At 33.7% G+C, this 14806-nt stretch overlaps 3 protein-coding genes across 4 annotated transcripts; 1 reads left to right on the forward strand and 2 right to left on the reverse strand.

Annotated features, from left to right (window-relative positions):
• Window positions 1-220: 220 nt before the first annotated feature.
• Window positions 221-5887, reverse strand: LOC110697285 (huntingtin-interacting protein K-like). Its single transcript, XM_021874651.1, has 4 exons — window positions 5589-5887; window positions 5416-5471; window positions 692-758; window positions 221-618 (listed from the first exon to the last, which is right to left on the reverse strand). The coding sequence occupies exons 1-4, from the start codon at window positions 5715-5717 to the stop codon at window positions 538-540; spliced, it is 333 nt and encodes a 110-aa protein (XP_021730343.1). The 5' UTR covers window positions 5718-5887; the 3' UTR covers window positions 221-537.
• A 762-nt stretch (window positions 5888-6649) lies between these two features.
• Window positions 6650-13394, forward strand: LOC110697286 (NAC domain-containing protein 68-like). 2 transcript variants are annotated; one of them, XM_021874652.1, is made up of 4 exons: window positions 6663-7222; window positions 9843-11657; window positions 11922-12256; window positions 12398-13394. In XM_021874652.1, the coding sequence occupies exons 2-4, from the start codon at window positions 11477-11479 to the stop codon at window positions 13049-13051; spliced, it is 1170 nt and encodes a 389-aa protein (XP_021730344.1). In that variant the 5' UTR covers window positions 6663-7222; window positions 9843-11476; the 3' UTR covers window positions 13052-13394. The 2 variants fall into 2 exon arrangements, 1 of the variants encoding a protein (XP_021730344.1); XR_002506479.1 differs by lacking the exons at window positions 9843-11657; window positions 11922-12256; window positions 12398-13394 and adding an exon at window positions 7774-7832 and having other exon boundaries at window positions 6650-7222.
• On the reverse strand, window positions 7897-9835 carry LOC110697287 (probable pectinesterase 67). Its single transcript, XM_021874653.1, has 5 exons — window positions 9481-9835; window positions 8988-9150; window positions 8697-8903; window positions 8350-8597; window positions 7897-8070 (listed from the first exon to the last, which is right to left on the reverse strand). Exons 1-5 carry the CDS (start codon window positions 9771-9773, stop codon window positions 7914-7916), a joined length of 1068 nt encoding a protein of 355 aa, XP_021730345.1. The 5' UTR covers window positions 9774-9835; the 3' UTR covers window positions 7897-7913.
• Window positions 13395-14806: the final 1412 nt, after the last annotated feature.

Genomic DNA, 14806 nt, shown 5'->3' on the forward strand with positions numbered 1-14806 from the left:
TAGGGTTTGCAATACCTTTTATCTACTCTAATGGCAAACAAGCTCAAATATTCATCTCAAACAAGTAACAAAGTCATCCCGCAATTGTGCAAATAAATTTGATTATTACGGAGTAAACATTAAGCTGGATTTCAGCTTGCCAAGACTACCGAGTAGCAAATAAGTACAAGTCTTTTAAATTATCAATTAGCAAAGATGTCATTGTATAGTACAAGCAATATAATGTTCATGATAAGAGGGAAATTACTAAAAATAGGTTCATGTTGATCTGTCTCAATTAGCATAAAACTCTTTTGAAAAATTCTTTATACATCATACTGGTTTTGGGTTAGTCATTCAAAAATACTGTGTAGTAAAACAAACTACGGAAACAACTACCAACTTTCACCTGCCAATAGGCATAGAATTTGCCGGCATTGGCACATAGCTAGGACCCAAGAAACAAAATTTCCATGAAAATTCAGAAAAACAAGTATAATAGATTGGATGTTCTATGATAATTCAGCATGCATATCTGCTTCAATTCACAGAGAACTTCTAGTGAAGCAGGGATCGTATGGCTGCCACAGCATCACCCTTGTGCTCTCGCAAGGTTCTCTCAGCAACTTTTTTGTCCAACTGTCACGAAGATTTCAAATATTACTAAATTTAGAAAATAGAACCTCAATGTAAACTATATAATGAAATTAACCTCAAGTTCATTTGCAATAACATCAACATCAGCCGCATTGATCTTTACAGCAGCCAATTCTTTTTCCCTGTTAGCAGGTGAAAAAGGAAGAGAGTCAATTTAGGACAAACACAAAAAGAACCCAAGCAAATGCTATTTCAGAAAACGACAGCTATGAAGATTGATAACAGAGATGAAGGTAGGTCATAGGTCAATCAAATCAATAGGTCAACTCGGGGCCACATTCTCGTACTGAATTGAAATAGCAGGCCCAAACTATCATAGTGGAAAATTATTTGAATATGCTTAATGCTCGCATCACAGACAATAGTAAAGAATAACAAGAAAGAACAAAGAGCTCTGACACAAGTCTCAGAAAGAGATCAGAAATACTTCCTCTGTTTCTTTATAGTTGTAACACACACTTTATCACAGTATTTAAGAACAGTGAACCTCACATGATATAATACACTTAAAATGGGGGTAAAGAGGTTATTAAGAGTATAATCAAGTGGGCCATGCGCTTTAAATAAAGGTAATAGTACAATTTTCACCATAAAAACCTTCCTTTTATAGTGTGTTGCAACTATTGTGACATTTCCATTTTAGGAAAGTGTTGCAACTACAAAGAAACGGAGGAAGTATATTGTTCCTGATAAGTCAACATAAGTCAAGTTTTGCAATGAACTCTATGTATGATACATCATGTTCTACATGGAATCCAGAGCAAAAAGTAACAATGTCTGATAGAAAAAAAGAAAATTGGTCCTGAAAGCAAGTGCTTCCTCCGTTAACAATTGCACTATTTGAACTTACTTTTACACTAATCAGACATTCCATCTTTAACCATCTGTTGTGATTTCATGTACGGAAAATTAAAGTCATGTGGGACCTTGACAGTAAGCATGATCAAATCTTACTGTCCATAGACATGTTTGATTTTCACAGAAATAATCTATCATGGGTCAGAAACTCGGGATTCATGTCCACCCTTCAGTCACATAGAGGAGATAATATTGCTAAAAAAACAGAGGGCAATAGAATTATTAAGGTCTGAATTGTTTAAAGCAAGCTAAAATACAAGTTCTTCAGTAGTGAGGAAAAACACATCATAGATAAGGGTATAATGCCAATTGCCATACCAGCATAACAAAAAACACAGAACTGTACTCAAAGACTTGCCACAAAACTGGATGTTAGATTATTTAGATATCTTCCCTTACAAAACCAGAACATACAAGTCTAGAGGAAAGAAGATGTGCTCTTACAACAGATGTGCATAGCATTTCTATTTCTTAAGTTACTTCAGGTCACCCATCCCTCTAGCGAATTCCACCACTGAAGCATCAGTCTAAAACATAAATCAAATTTTTGCGAATTTCAAATAGTGGTAAAATTCCTCATAATACTGGTAATAATGTTTTTATCACTTTTGAAATAAAAGAAAACACCACTCCCGCTTCAAAAGGGCAGTCAGTAACTGAGCCCAAAATCAATGTATAAAAAAGCTCAAGGCGCACTAAAGCGAGAGGGGTTTTGCGGCGCCTAAGAGACGCACTATATGGCTAGTTAAAAAAATTTGGCTGTAGTTTGGTTCAGGTGCGCCACATGTGCGCCTTACCAAAAAGTCAAAAACGCCTCGCCCAGACCAAATCACGCGCATACCCCTTATTGCCTTGCGCCTCAGCGCCTAGGTGCGCTTTTTCAAACACTGCCCAAAATTAAAGGTTAACATCAACTTCTGTACCGATAACAAATTCCCAACAATAGTAGTATGGAAACCGATTGAGATTTACAAACTATATCAGACCTATTTCATCATCATGTTACTGCAGTTTTGGTGTTCAGTGTTCACTGGGAATGATTGCTATATACAAAATAAAGCTCTTCAGGGAATGATAATTAATTAAATGATGATCAAAGCTTCCTACCTTAGCAGTTAGTACATGAGTTGTTTATTGCCTCTGTTTTAATGCCCCCTAGTCCCTCCCTAGGCATGTGTTACACTGTCACTCATAACTCATTCTCTTTGTTGGCCCCACTTGTCTTGCTTAATGCGTCCAAGTGCCAAATTGATCCTCATCCCTCATTTTTGTTACCCATAGGCAAGAGTGTCCTTTCCTAAAGTTGAAAGTGTGCACAATACTCGTGAACAAGCCCGCCCATGGCCTGCCTGTTCTTCCCTTGCTCCCTCACCACCCTAGATCAAGAGTGCGTTGCACAATCCGGTGTCAAAACACTTTGACCGTGACACTAATCCAATAGCCACCGTAACATATTTTTGGAATCTTTGCTAATTTTTTTACCTAGGTTTGAACAATCGCTAAACTTTTTAGAAAGAATATATAAAGCACAATTCTGGCCCCCATATGTTAAGCTTCAATCCATTTCCAACCCTGGAATTATGAAATACCTATGTACCCTATACTTCATACACAAATGGGAACTTTATGAACAGATGAGTTGTACTTTCATAGTTTCATGTGTAATTGTAAAAAATACACCAACAATATGACAATATAAGTCAATTCTACAAAAATCTCTAGTAGTATGTCCATCAAAAAGCAACAAGCCAGCAAAAAGGAGCAGATCTTAGTCTATAAGCACATTGCATTTTCTACCAGTTTACCTTAGTACTTTAATGACAGGATATCTTCAACTAAACCTTGTATCTACCACCCCGTAAGAAGACTGCTTGAGTGATAGACTCATCCTTAGTCACCAAATGATCCACTGTACTAGAATATCTTTTCAAACCATGAAGTTTGTAGTATCCTAATAACCCATATATAATCGTTGAAGATAATTTGCAGTTATCCATCGGACCCAAACTGAAACCTATTCCAGTCAATGTATCATATGAGCTTTAAGATGGCAGCTTAGTTTGGACATACTACCAATAGATAAGTAGCAATTCAATGACACTTAACGTAATATTCTGATTTCTAGCCCACAGACAATACATGACATACTAGATGTCCTAAATGAGTTGACCTTTGTACCTAAAAAGGATGGAAACATTCACATAATTAATGCTAAGAAGAAAATTTTTCACTTCAGGAGAAGGAAAGACCCTCTAAAGTATATTTCAGTTTAACTGCATTTGCAAGAAATCCTATACAATTGGAAAACTCCTGAACAGAGGTCAAATCCCCCCTGACAAACAAGAGTAAGTCATTAGCCAAGGTTAGGCGGTGAGGGGGATAAGCTTAGGAGCCCTTCACTTAAAAGGCTAAACAAAGCTATGAGACAGGTTTATCTCTTTCACCAACACGCACATAAAAATAAGTGATCTAACAATATAAGGGTAAGAGGACCCATCCTGAAAAGTGCCCATTAGGAGAGCAATAACAGAGATGGAAATAATTGTAATCAACACACATTCCATGATAAGTAAAGTGTTAACAGAAAACATGAAATTTTTTTTGACACACCCTAAATGGAAGTGACAGGTTTATCTGGGAATACTATATTGAGAATGATGATTGGATAAATATCATTTATTAGATAGGAGGACACTTACATCGGAGACTTACAAAAATATGTAACACTTTAAACTGCAGAGAGGGTACTAATTTTTCTCATGTAATTAGGAGAAACATACTTCCTCTTAGACTGAAAACGACAATTCATGAACAGAAATTATGTTAACGTGAACCAGCCTACCCTTTACAAAGCACAACTACCTCAGTTTTACATTGCAAAAAGCACCATCACACACCTCAGATTCAGCACATGAAATGAGCTGCATGCATCAAATGTCCTTGGCATAAATCCTTGCAACAGCTATTATAGGTATTCACAATATAAAATTTTAAAAAATACAAGTTCTATTAAGCTTAGGATTTCATCTAGTTCAAACATTTGAGATTTTTGTTTTCTTAATAAGAAAAGGGACATACATTGGTCATGTGGGTTGTTTTGGAGTTCCAAAGTAAGTGGCCACGCCTTACCACATGAAGTGGAAAGGTTGTACCTCTATATGACTCATATGATACACTTAGAAAACTACGGACACTATGACATGCTATAGCCCTAAAGTCCATGACCAGCTAAGGATCTAACTTCTTAGGCACTAACTTCCAACATAGTAGCATTGGTAGCTATCAAAAGTTTTCTGATAAAGAATTTTTGCATTGTTGTGGTCACCTTCTTACTCACTACTCTGTACTTGCCAACCATTTTGCAAATTATGCACTACTTTGCCAACCAATTTGACAATATATAGACTAGATAGTTGCAAAATTTGCATCCACTATCACTTCATCAGTAATAAGAGCAAGCCATGGAGGATGTACTCTTGTAACATCACCAACTAATTTCATCCTCGACATCCTTTACAGGCAAAGAGAGCATTCTATAGAAAATTTATATTTTTACAACAAATTCAAAAACTTCAGTGACCACTCTTCCCAACTTCTCAAAACCTCGTCGAGTTGTCACCGTCAGGTGTAAAAGTTTATTTCTGTCATCACCTTGTTAAATTGCCTCACAATAACCAAAATCTTCACTCCCACATCTCCTCCACCCCAATTAATCTTCAAAACCTTTCTATTCCCCAATACTATTCCATCACTAAGCATGTTCAATTCGAACCCTAATGTTTTTATCTTATGCAATTAAAATCAACATTTTCATGAAATTACGCCAATTTTTAATTGCTAAAAGAGTTCAATTCTACACAACACTACAAAATTAGAATCACAGCAAAAAAATTAAAAAAAAAAAAAAAAAAAAAAAAAAACCTCAATCTCATAGCATTGGCATCAGCTTCAGCAGCAGCAGCAATCGACGCCATAGCCTACAAACCACCATTATCAACCAACAAAAATTGTCAAAAAAATCATGAAATTGAGCAGACATTCACAAAAAAAAAAAGTAGAATTAAAAAGTGGGAAAAATGGAGAGAGAAAAAGACCGTTTGAACACGAGAAGAATCAAGCTGACGATCTTCGACACGATCAGTAAGCTTATCGAAAGCTTTACTTTGCTGCTGCATATCCTTAGAATCCACCATTCTATCAACTCCTTCATCTCCTCCCTCCATTGTTTCTCTCTCTTCTTTCTATGAAAACTGGGTTTTTCTTCAAAGTAAGGAGTAGCCTAATACTTACGAACTGCTGTTATACGGTAATGAAGGTTTTTTTTTGTAGTCGTGACGCCTGGTTTTATTCTAGGGCATTGGCTCAGACCTTGGGCTTTACCCTTTTGGCTGTTTTGGAAATTTGAGGGTTGCGTTCTACTTCTACCAAATCGGGACCTTTTTGTGATTGAATTATTTTAGTCTGGTTTAAGTGTTTAACTGTTTAAGGGTTAATATATGCGGTGGTCATGACTCGTAAACTAATATACGTGTGGACGGGTAGATAAAATATGTCCTTTCTAGTTTATTATTACTTCCATTAATTAACCACTTTCTTTTTAACCTTTGCATGAACTTTCAATGAGAATCTTTTACTTGTGTAACTTTATTAAAAGTAGTTTGTAAAAAAAAAAATTATTAAAAGTAAATGGACTTTGAAATTTGAAGATACTATGTAAAATTGTTCTAAAAGCAGACTACAGTAATTGTTACACTACGAATTAGGTGATGATCATACAAACTTTAAACTAGAAACTCTAAAGTGAGTTTTTCAACCCAAGTAATTATGAGAAAAGATAATCATGAGAATAACTATCAGAAAGAGAAACTCTTATTATATTATCAATATTTTTTTGCATATATCTAATACTAATACTAAATAAAATGTTTAAACAAAGAAATTGAGGTTACCATCAATATAATAAACACGATAGCAATCTCAACAATAATTTAATAAAAGCTCGAGAATCAAGAAAAACAAAAAGATAATATATGTATGTATAGAAGCACATACATATTCACTTACTCAGTAATTACTGGTTAGAAAACAACCAAAATTCTATTAAAGGAGTCAATTCAACAAATTAAAGGAAGTATGATCAAGTAAATTAATTACAATGAAAGCCCTTGGATGCATGAAACGATCTCTTCCTTAGCTTGTTCAGTGGAGCAGTGTATACTGATGCAGGGGCGGATCTAGGGGGGTTCATTGAACCCACAGATTTTTTTGGAAAAAATTTATAAGTTTTAATTTTTTTTTTTAAAAAAAAAAAGAAAAAGGGTTAATACAAATTTCTGTGAGAATAATAATCACATGGGTAAGTTTGGTGCATTGGTAAGGCTTTGAATAATAGAGCAGCGTGCCCTTTTAATGTCTTAGGTCTTAGTTTCGACTCCTATTGCCCTCTTTTTTTGTACTTTTTTTTTATATTTTTTTTTCTTTTACTCCTTACATTCAAATTTCAGATTTCAGAAATCAAACATCGACATTTCTTATTTTCCCCAAATTCCCAAACACCAAAACCCTAACCTTGACACCCTATGACCCTAGCCAGTAGCCACTAGCCGTCGCGGCACCGCACACCGAGACACCAACCGGCGACCGGGAGCACTGACGACCTCACGGAGTGACGGAGACACGGACGAGGGACGACTGTTCTGAATTCAGACTTCAGAGTTCTTCTACAATTGTGAGTCCTCTTAATCTCTTATTCCTCTACTCCTATTAATTCTTAATCTTGGTTTGCTTGTTTTATTTTTTAAATTGGTTTATGGTTTTGATATATTGTTGAATTCTTGAATTGTTGAGAAATTGAATTGTAGAAACTTAGAAGTTAGAATTAAAAAAAATTTACTTGTTTTTTTTTTTTTGAAATAAAATTTTTACTTGTTCTGTTAATTGAAATTTGATAATTAGAAGAAGTTTATATTGTCAAATTTGTGTTTATTGGGGACTTGTGATTTTAATTGATAATTAATTGTGTATTATGTAAAAAATAAGTTGCGGAATAGTACGGGTGATCAACTATTGAATGATAGTTTAGTTACTTATCTTGAGAGAGACTTATTTGCAAGAGTTAGTGATGATGATGTATTAGCACGCTTTCAAAGTAGGAAAACTCGAAGAATGCTTTTGTAGGTTTTTTTTTATTTTTTTTATTGTGTAATTCATCCGTGATAAAAATTTGATTTATGTATTGAATTTTTAATCAAAATATGATCATCGTTTTTTTTTTTTAAGATTTCGAACCCACAGTTCGGAATTCCTGGATACGCCACTGTACTGATGGTACTCGTACAAATATTAAGCAGCAAACAACTCTCTCATCATTTTAATTTTTAAATGCTCTACTAATTAATTTTAATGAATGAAAAAACACATTAATCCATCCATGCTGGTAACCATTGCTTGCCATCAATGAAGTTTATGGTGAGAAGAGGAGCTGCCTCTTCGTCGCTTAGACGCATACTCCACGAAGCTCGATCCCCTGTGCTTGATCCAGGTCCATGGCATGCATACTCCGCATGAAATAAGTTGCTGTTACATAAACAATAATCGGTTTATATAATCAAGTCTCTTATAGGGCTTTAAACTCGTTTAGACTACAACATTAAACGTATTGTGATAACTTTCCAATGGATATAATATCTCCATTAACTTTTAGGTGCAATAAAGGGGTATTTTTTGTGAGATATAAAATATTCCTTTGTTGCAATTAAAAATTAACGGAGGTAGTATATGAATAGGTGCATGCATTATTTTAGAATGTTAAAAAAAAGTTGTCACTTTTTATAAGATAGTGACAGAATGACTTACTCGGTGGATCCATCATAACTCCAATTAGTCCATCCTTGAGATGTAACAGTTCCAGACATGTAAGTATTTGCAAAGAGCACCCTTGAATAAGCACCTTTAGCTCTACCAAGATAAATTTGTCCTGTACCATAAACCTTTGTTTTATTGAAGACATATCCACTTGGTTCATCTGCACTCTCCCTGTTTTGTGCTGTAATTGAACCATGGATCTTTATCCTCCGGTCAACCAACACGAAGATCTCACACTCCTACAATTGATTAATAAGTGTTTAGATGTTTTAGGTGTTCCACTCGTTTAGAGGGTACAATTGTTATCACGGACACATAGAGAAATAGAAAATACGTACATGGAAAAGGGATCTGGCACGACCAAAGATAAAGTCGATGGAACCTTGGATGTAACAACCTTGGTAGTAATGCCTACCCTTTTGATCAAAGAGCGTGTTATGTGTGCTAAAAAATCCACAGTGATAGAATGCAGCCATGTCTGATGCTACATATGCTGCCACTGATTGATTTTGTGAGGTGTATGCTTCTCCTGTTGGAGCATCATTCTGTGTATTATAACAAGTTGTTAAAACTTGAAAAATTAATCAAATATTCTAGTGTTTTTTTTTTTTTTTAGGAAATTACATTACCTTAAAACTTATTCCAAATGCGACAAAATTTGAGGCTTCAACCTTGAATGTTGCAGACTCAATGTTATCAGTAGAGCTTTGAGACCAAACAATATAGGTCCTACCTTTACCATTTCCTCTCAAGAATATCTTTGGTTTATTGTGGGGTATATGTACTTTCTCCCTGTTAATCAAAACATACATTTTAATTAAGCAAATAATGTACGTAATTAAATTAACAAGATTAAACATTCATATAGTAATCATATTTTCCTTAGGTATGCTATATGCATTATAAATTACTCTAAAGAAATGGATTATTAGTACCGTATTATATTAGTTAGGGTGAAATCACAGGTACAAGCCTAAGGACATTTTACGAATTATTTATAGGATTGTTGTAAAATCTTCAAAAGATCGAGGAAAAATTTATGTATCGTGTCATTTGATCATGTTGCAAACTTACGTTCCCTATATATGTAATGGTTATGATGTACACAAAGAAAATGTTAACCTGTAAATTCCTTTTCTAAGATGGATGGTGACCCAATTAGAATTCCCTACAGGAACTGCATCAATTGCTGCTTGAACACTTTTATAATCTCCATTGCCATTAACATCAACCACAATCGTACGATTACCACCAATTTTCCCCGTTAGGAGAGGCGCGTCTATGACGTTCTTACGGATGGTACCTTGATGTTCATGATGAGAACTATGTCCTTCACCTATGTTTACATTAGAAATAAGAATTACATAGATTATTATTGCTAATGCATTCACAACTTTGGTATCATGCAAATACATTATTTTTGATGATTTTATTTTTTTTAATTTTTTTTTTGTTTTTTTTTTTTAATTTTTTTTTGCGTGTAGGACTGAGAAATTGTTTGACAAAAAGGAGAATGGTCTTGTAAAATTGTTGTTAGCCAATATTTGAGCTTGGCATTATTAGATTTGGAGCCGTAATACAAGGAATTGAGATTTTCTATATTAGAATTTCACCAGAGATTTTTTAGTGATTGCTTAAATATATTATCTGTTGGCTCTATTTTTCATTTGGAATTTTTATGGTAGTTGTGAGAAGAAACATTACGCGAAGTCATCTTGATTTGACTCATTTATTTGAGGCTAAAGGTTGTACATCAACTAATTTGGTGGTAAGAAAAATGACTCCTTTTTTGGGAGCTATATACACCATTGTCTTAGTTGCTCTATTCACTTTTTCACCTTTAAAATGCATATTTAAGTGTTTGGATATAAAATATTTAATCCTAAAGTTTATATTATGTTGATATAAAATAAATAAATAAACATTAAAACAAATTTAAAGGTATTCTATATGAAAATATATAATTTCCTTTAACTATAAAACATGGTCAAAATTAATAAACATTGACTTTGAAAAGTCAAATGAAACAACTATAGAAGAACACAAGACTACAAGAGGATCTTTATTAAAACTCATAGAGCTGAGGTGTGACCCCCAATAATTATCTTAAGAATTATTAGATGTACTAATGAATATATTGCCTTTAATATATATTGATATATAAAACTTTATGTTTCCATAGTTAGTTAGATATCTATAATCTTACTAGAGCTGAGGTTAAGGTTTAAATCTTGACCTTCCATTCCTTTTGGTCCAAGATCTGCTATTGAGAATGAGATTATTTTATACGTTGATGAGATGGACCACTCCTTCTCAAGTTCTCAACAAACCAAGTGAATGAGATTATTTTATACCTTAGATTAGTTGGGTGCATGGTGTACCAGGTTTATATAATTAATAAAATTCTCGTATTGATATTATACCTAGAATGTATAGCTTTTTGACAAAAATCCTAACATGGATGGAATACCATGCAGATTAGAGGTGTCTCGGTCTTTATATGTAAGTATAGTACATCGTATATGACGTTAAAATTTACAAATAATATCTTGTTAAACTCGTAAATTACATATTTTTCTCGCGTCATAGATATATTTATGTGCAATTGTTGATTTTCTTGATTTTAATCTTAATATATATCATTATGTAATAGATAGAATATAATTTGTTTATTCTTAAAGTGTCTGACCCGGCCCGCAAATACGTACGGACAAAAAAATCGTGAAGGTTGAAATACAGTCAGGGTCCTTTTCCTTACCTTTAAAAATAAATAGATAGAATTTGTAAAAAATAATCAATTAGTAATAGACATAATACTTGGTTATTTAATGATATTTAACTTGAAGATATTTAACTTAATTATCTTATCCTCGTGTCCTACGATCTATAGAATTATATCAAAATTCATCAAAAATCTATCTTCACGTTGCATGCTTGATCAAATTAAAGGTCAACCACCTAATATAAAAGTCAATTGAGGAAGAATTATAAGGGTAAATCTTGATTATAGCAATCATTATTTACATCAAAGTTTTTTAATTCATCAACAACGTAACTTTCTTTCTCTAAATCTCTAACACTACAGCTTTAATTTCCTTCTCTAATCTCCAATATTCCAATGGAGAAAAAACCTGGAGAATCGTTCGATAACCTTCCACCCGGCTACAGATTTGAACCCTATACAAAAGAACTAATTAATCATTATCTCAAACCCAAGATCAATGGCTTTGATTTGCCCATGAATCCCATACATGAAATTGATCATATCAATGTCTACGGCGGTCCTGAAGATCTCACTGGTACGTACAATCACACTACTATGTTACTACTCCGTAGTAAATACTATCTCCATTTTATGTCAAATCGTTGCAAATAATATGAGACGGAGGTAGTAAATTCAATTTTTAGTGTTTTTTCTTTTATTTATTAAAAAATTAGCGAAGGACCATAGGCATATATCGTTATTTCTATATTGTCTAAGTCATACTTTCTTAGATATCGCAATTAGACGCTTTTATGATTTTTTAGTTTTATTAATTTGTTTTCATAATTTAAACATGCAGCCAAATTCAAACCACAAGGGAATGGAAAGAATAAAAAGTGGTATTTTTTCACATCAAGAAACAGAAAATATAAGAATGGGAAGCGTCCCGATCGAACTGCCGGAGACGGGTATTGGAAGGCTACGGGAATAGACAAACCAGTCAAGGATGATGATGGTACATTGATCGGACACCAAAGAGCTTTGGTGTATTTCAAAATAAACCCTAATAAAAAGAATAAGGACGACAAGGATGAGAAGACGCAATGGCATATGCTAGAGTTACGAGTCCGTGATGATGAACCCAAAGTAACACCTAAGAGGAAAAGAGATCATCAAGATTGTACGAGTATGGTGGTATGTTATGCTTCTTATTAGATTTATTTTTTAACTTATTTATTTCTATTATATCATAGAATAATTTATTTTTTTTGATATACTATATGTAACGGAAGTAGTATATCATTTTAATCAATTTTTTTTGTGGATGAGATGCAGTTGGATTACGTGATATATAGAATCCATCACAAAGAAGTAGCCAAAAAAGAAAAAAAAGCTGTACAAGTTGCAGAAAATGAAGAAGCAGAAATACCTAATACGGAGGCAAACGTTAATAATCACGAACAAGAAATTAACAATGAGGGAGCCCCAGTTCCTCATTATGATCCATCCATTAACAACTACTTATTAGATGATCCATCCGTTAACAACAACTACTACAACACCAATAGTAGTTCCAACACCTTCTTTGACACCAACAGCAATTACCAATTTTTAGGTTATGATTATGAGTTGGTTAATAACAACAACCTCATCGATGGCTCGAACATTCAGTGTGACTCCATCTATGGTGGTCTTCAGGACCTCGTGCCGGGCTTGAACCTTCCGTGTAACTCCATCTATGGTGATTTCCAGGACCTTGGATCGGACTCGTACCTCCAGTGTAACTCCATCTATGGTGGTGTTCAGGACCTCATGCCGAGCTCAAACCTTCCGTGTAACTCTATCTATGGTGGCCTTCCGGACCTCATGCCGGACTCGAACCTTCAGTGTAACTCCATCTACGGTGTTGTTCAAGACCTCGTGCCGGACTCAAACCTTCCGTGTAACTCCATCTATGGTGGTCTCGTCCCAGACTCTAGTTCAGTGTAACTCCATCTACGGTGTTGTTCAAGACCTCGTGCCGGACTCAAACCTTCCGTGTAACTCCATCTATGGTGGTCTCGTCCCAGACTCTAGTTCAGTGTAACTCCATCTATGGTGGCCCGATTATTTTAAGATTCTATCGGATATATTTTAGGGCTAAAATAGGATATTTTAAAATTATTTTATGAGTTTTTATTTTTATTATCTAGGATTCTATTTTTTCTATCCTATACAAATTATATTTATTTGCAGTTTCGTTAATAACTTTCATCCCTTTTGCCGTTTTGTTCCTCTGCGTTGGAACAAGCAGACCTTAAGCTTTATCATCAAGCAAGCAATATTCTCTTAATAAATCTTTTAGCCCTTTGATTAATACTCCGTTTGATTCCCATCAAACTTTTATCATACCTCGTTTAATATGCTGGCATGATGTTCGTTCCAATGATCTTTTACAAACAATATACTTCGTATAAATTGCGCTGCTTTCATAATAAATTACAACACTATAATACATTACAAAGGCAATAGAATACCTCTAGGTAATCACACGAAACTTATTTTGGAGTTGTTTGTATTATTGCTAGGGTTTTTATTAACGTTATTGCTCTAGCTAGGCATGTATGCTATATTGAGGTTTTAGGGTTACTAATATTATTATTTTGGGTTGTGAATCGATTATACTTGGGTACTAGTTTTATTGCTCTATAAGAGTTAAGATATTCTATATATGACCAAATCGAGTTCATCATGGTATATTATTTAGTATGAAATCAAAAAGTTAAGGAATATTATTTTGTTTTTGGTTTGAGGCTCGGCGTTACAGACGAGTACAATCTTTATTATCATTTTTTTAATTGAATTACCCGTTCAAGACTAGGTATAGAACAAAGAGCATGCTACACTACTTGTTAGTTAGTTAGATAAGTTAAAGAGTACAAAGTTATTTTACCCTTAGAGTTGATCGTAGCTAAAGGCAAGTATTTTGGTTAACTAGTCTGTTATAACGAGTTTGTAAAGTTGTATAAATAGCTAGTTAATTAGCACCTGATAGGTTGTCAAGTGTGGCGGTAATACTTCTGATTTAGGTTGATTTAGGTGTATGATTGCGCAATTTTATTCAAAGATTGTTTATTTTTCCTCTAATTTTTATTTATGTTAAGTTAGCAAATCGAGGTGTTACAATGGTTTTTATGACAAGATCATTAATATCATAACATAATTAGGCCCTGTTTAGTTCACCTTATTCTAATCTGGTCTGATCTGATTTGATTTGATTTGATCTGATCTGACTAAACAAGTGAGATCTTGTTAAATTCGTAATAATGTGATTTTATTAATATGTAATTTTCATAATTTTTTTCATTACGAAATTAAAGATATTTGGATTTTTGACAAGATCACCAATATTCACACATCATCACCTCAAGACACGTTTTAGGAGAGGTGGCTATACATTCATGGTTTAGATTTAGGAATTTTTTTTTTTTAATTATTTTACTTATTTTAAAAAAAATATATAATTATTTTACTACTTCATAACATAATTAGTTGAAAAGGAAAAGCTAACATTAATTTGTTAATTATAGCTAGAGTCATGACATAGTCTTTTACCATCCAATTGATGCGTGTTTAAAATGTAACTAGGATGGGGAAACAAATTTAAAATCCGACTAATTATTATGTTTTCGGTTTTTGGAGTTGTTAGTCATCCAAATAATATAATGAGTTGCTGGGTTAATAAATTTATTCTAATTAGTCGAA

This window comes from Chenopodium quinoa, unplaced genomic scaffold (genome assembly GCF_001683475.1).
Source record: "Chenopodium quinoa cultivar QQ74 unplaced genomic scaffold, ASM168347v1, whole genome shotgun sequence".
Classification (NCBI taxonomy): domain Eukaryota; kingdom Viridiplantae; phylum Streptophyta; class Magnoliopsida; order Caryophyllales; family Amaranthaceae; genus Chenopodium; species Chenopodium quinoa.

Coding starts and splice junctions, on each gene's coding strand:
- LOC110697285 (XM_021874651.1), bottom strand. CDS start 5,717: ATGGAGGGAGGAGATGAAGGAGTTGATAGAATGGTGGATTCTAAGGAT. Junction 5,472..5,588: donor ATTCTTCTCGTGTTCAAACG/GTCTTTTTCTCT, acceptor GGTGGTTTGTAG/GCTATGGCGTCGATTGCTGC. Junction 759..5,415: donor GCCAATGCTATGAGATTGAG/GTTTTTTTTTTT, acceptor ACCTGCTAACAG/GGAAAAAGAATTGGCTGCTG.
- LOC110697286 (XM_021874652.1), top strand. CDS start 11,477: ATGGAGAAAAAACCTGGAGAATCGTTCGATAACCTTCCACCCGGCTAC. Junction 11,658..11,921: donor CGGTCCTGAAGATCTCACTG/GTACGTACAATC, acceptor TTAAACATGCAG/CCAAATTCAAACCACAAGGG. Junction 12,257..12,397: donor AAGATTGTACGAGTATGGTG/GTATGTTATGCT, acceptor GATGAGATGCAG/TTGGATTACGTGATATATAG.
- LOC110697287 (XM_021874653.1), bottom strand. CDS start 9,773: ATGTATTTGCATGATACCAAAGTTGTGAATGCATTAGCAATAATAATC. Junction 8,598..8,696: donor GTGCCAGATCCCTTTTCCAT/GTACGTATTTTC, acceptor AATCAATTGTAG/GAGTGTGAGATCTTCGTGTT. Junction 8,071..8,349: donor AGTTATGATGGATCCACCGA/GTAAGTCATTCT, acceptor TTTATGTAACAG/CAACTTATTTCATGCGGAGT.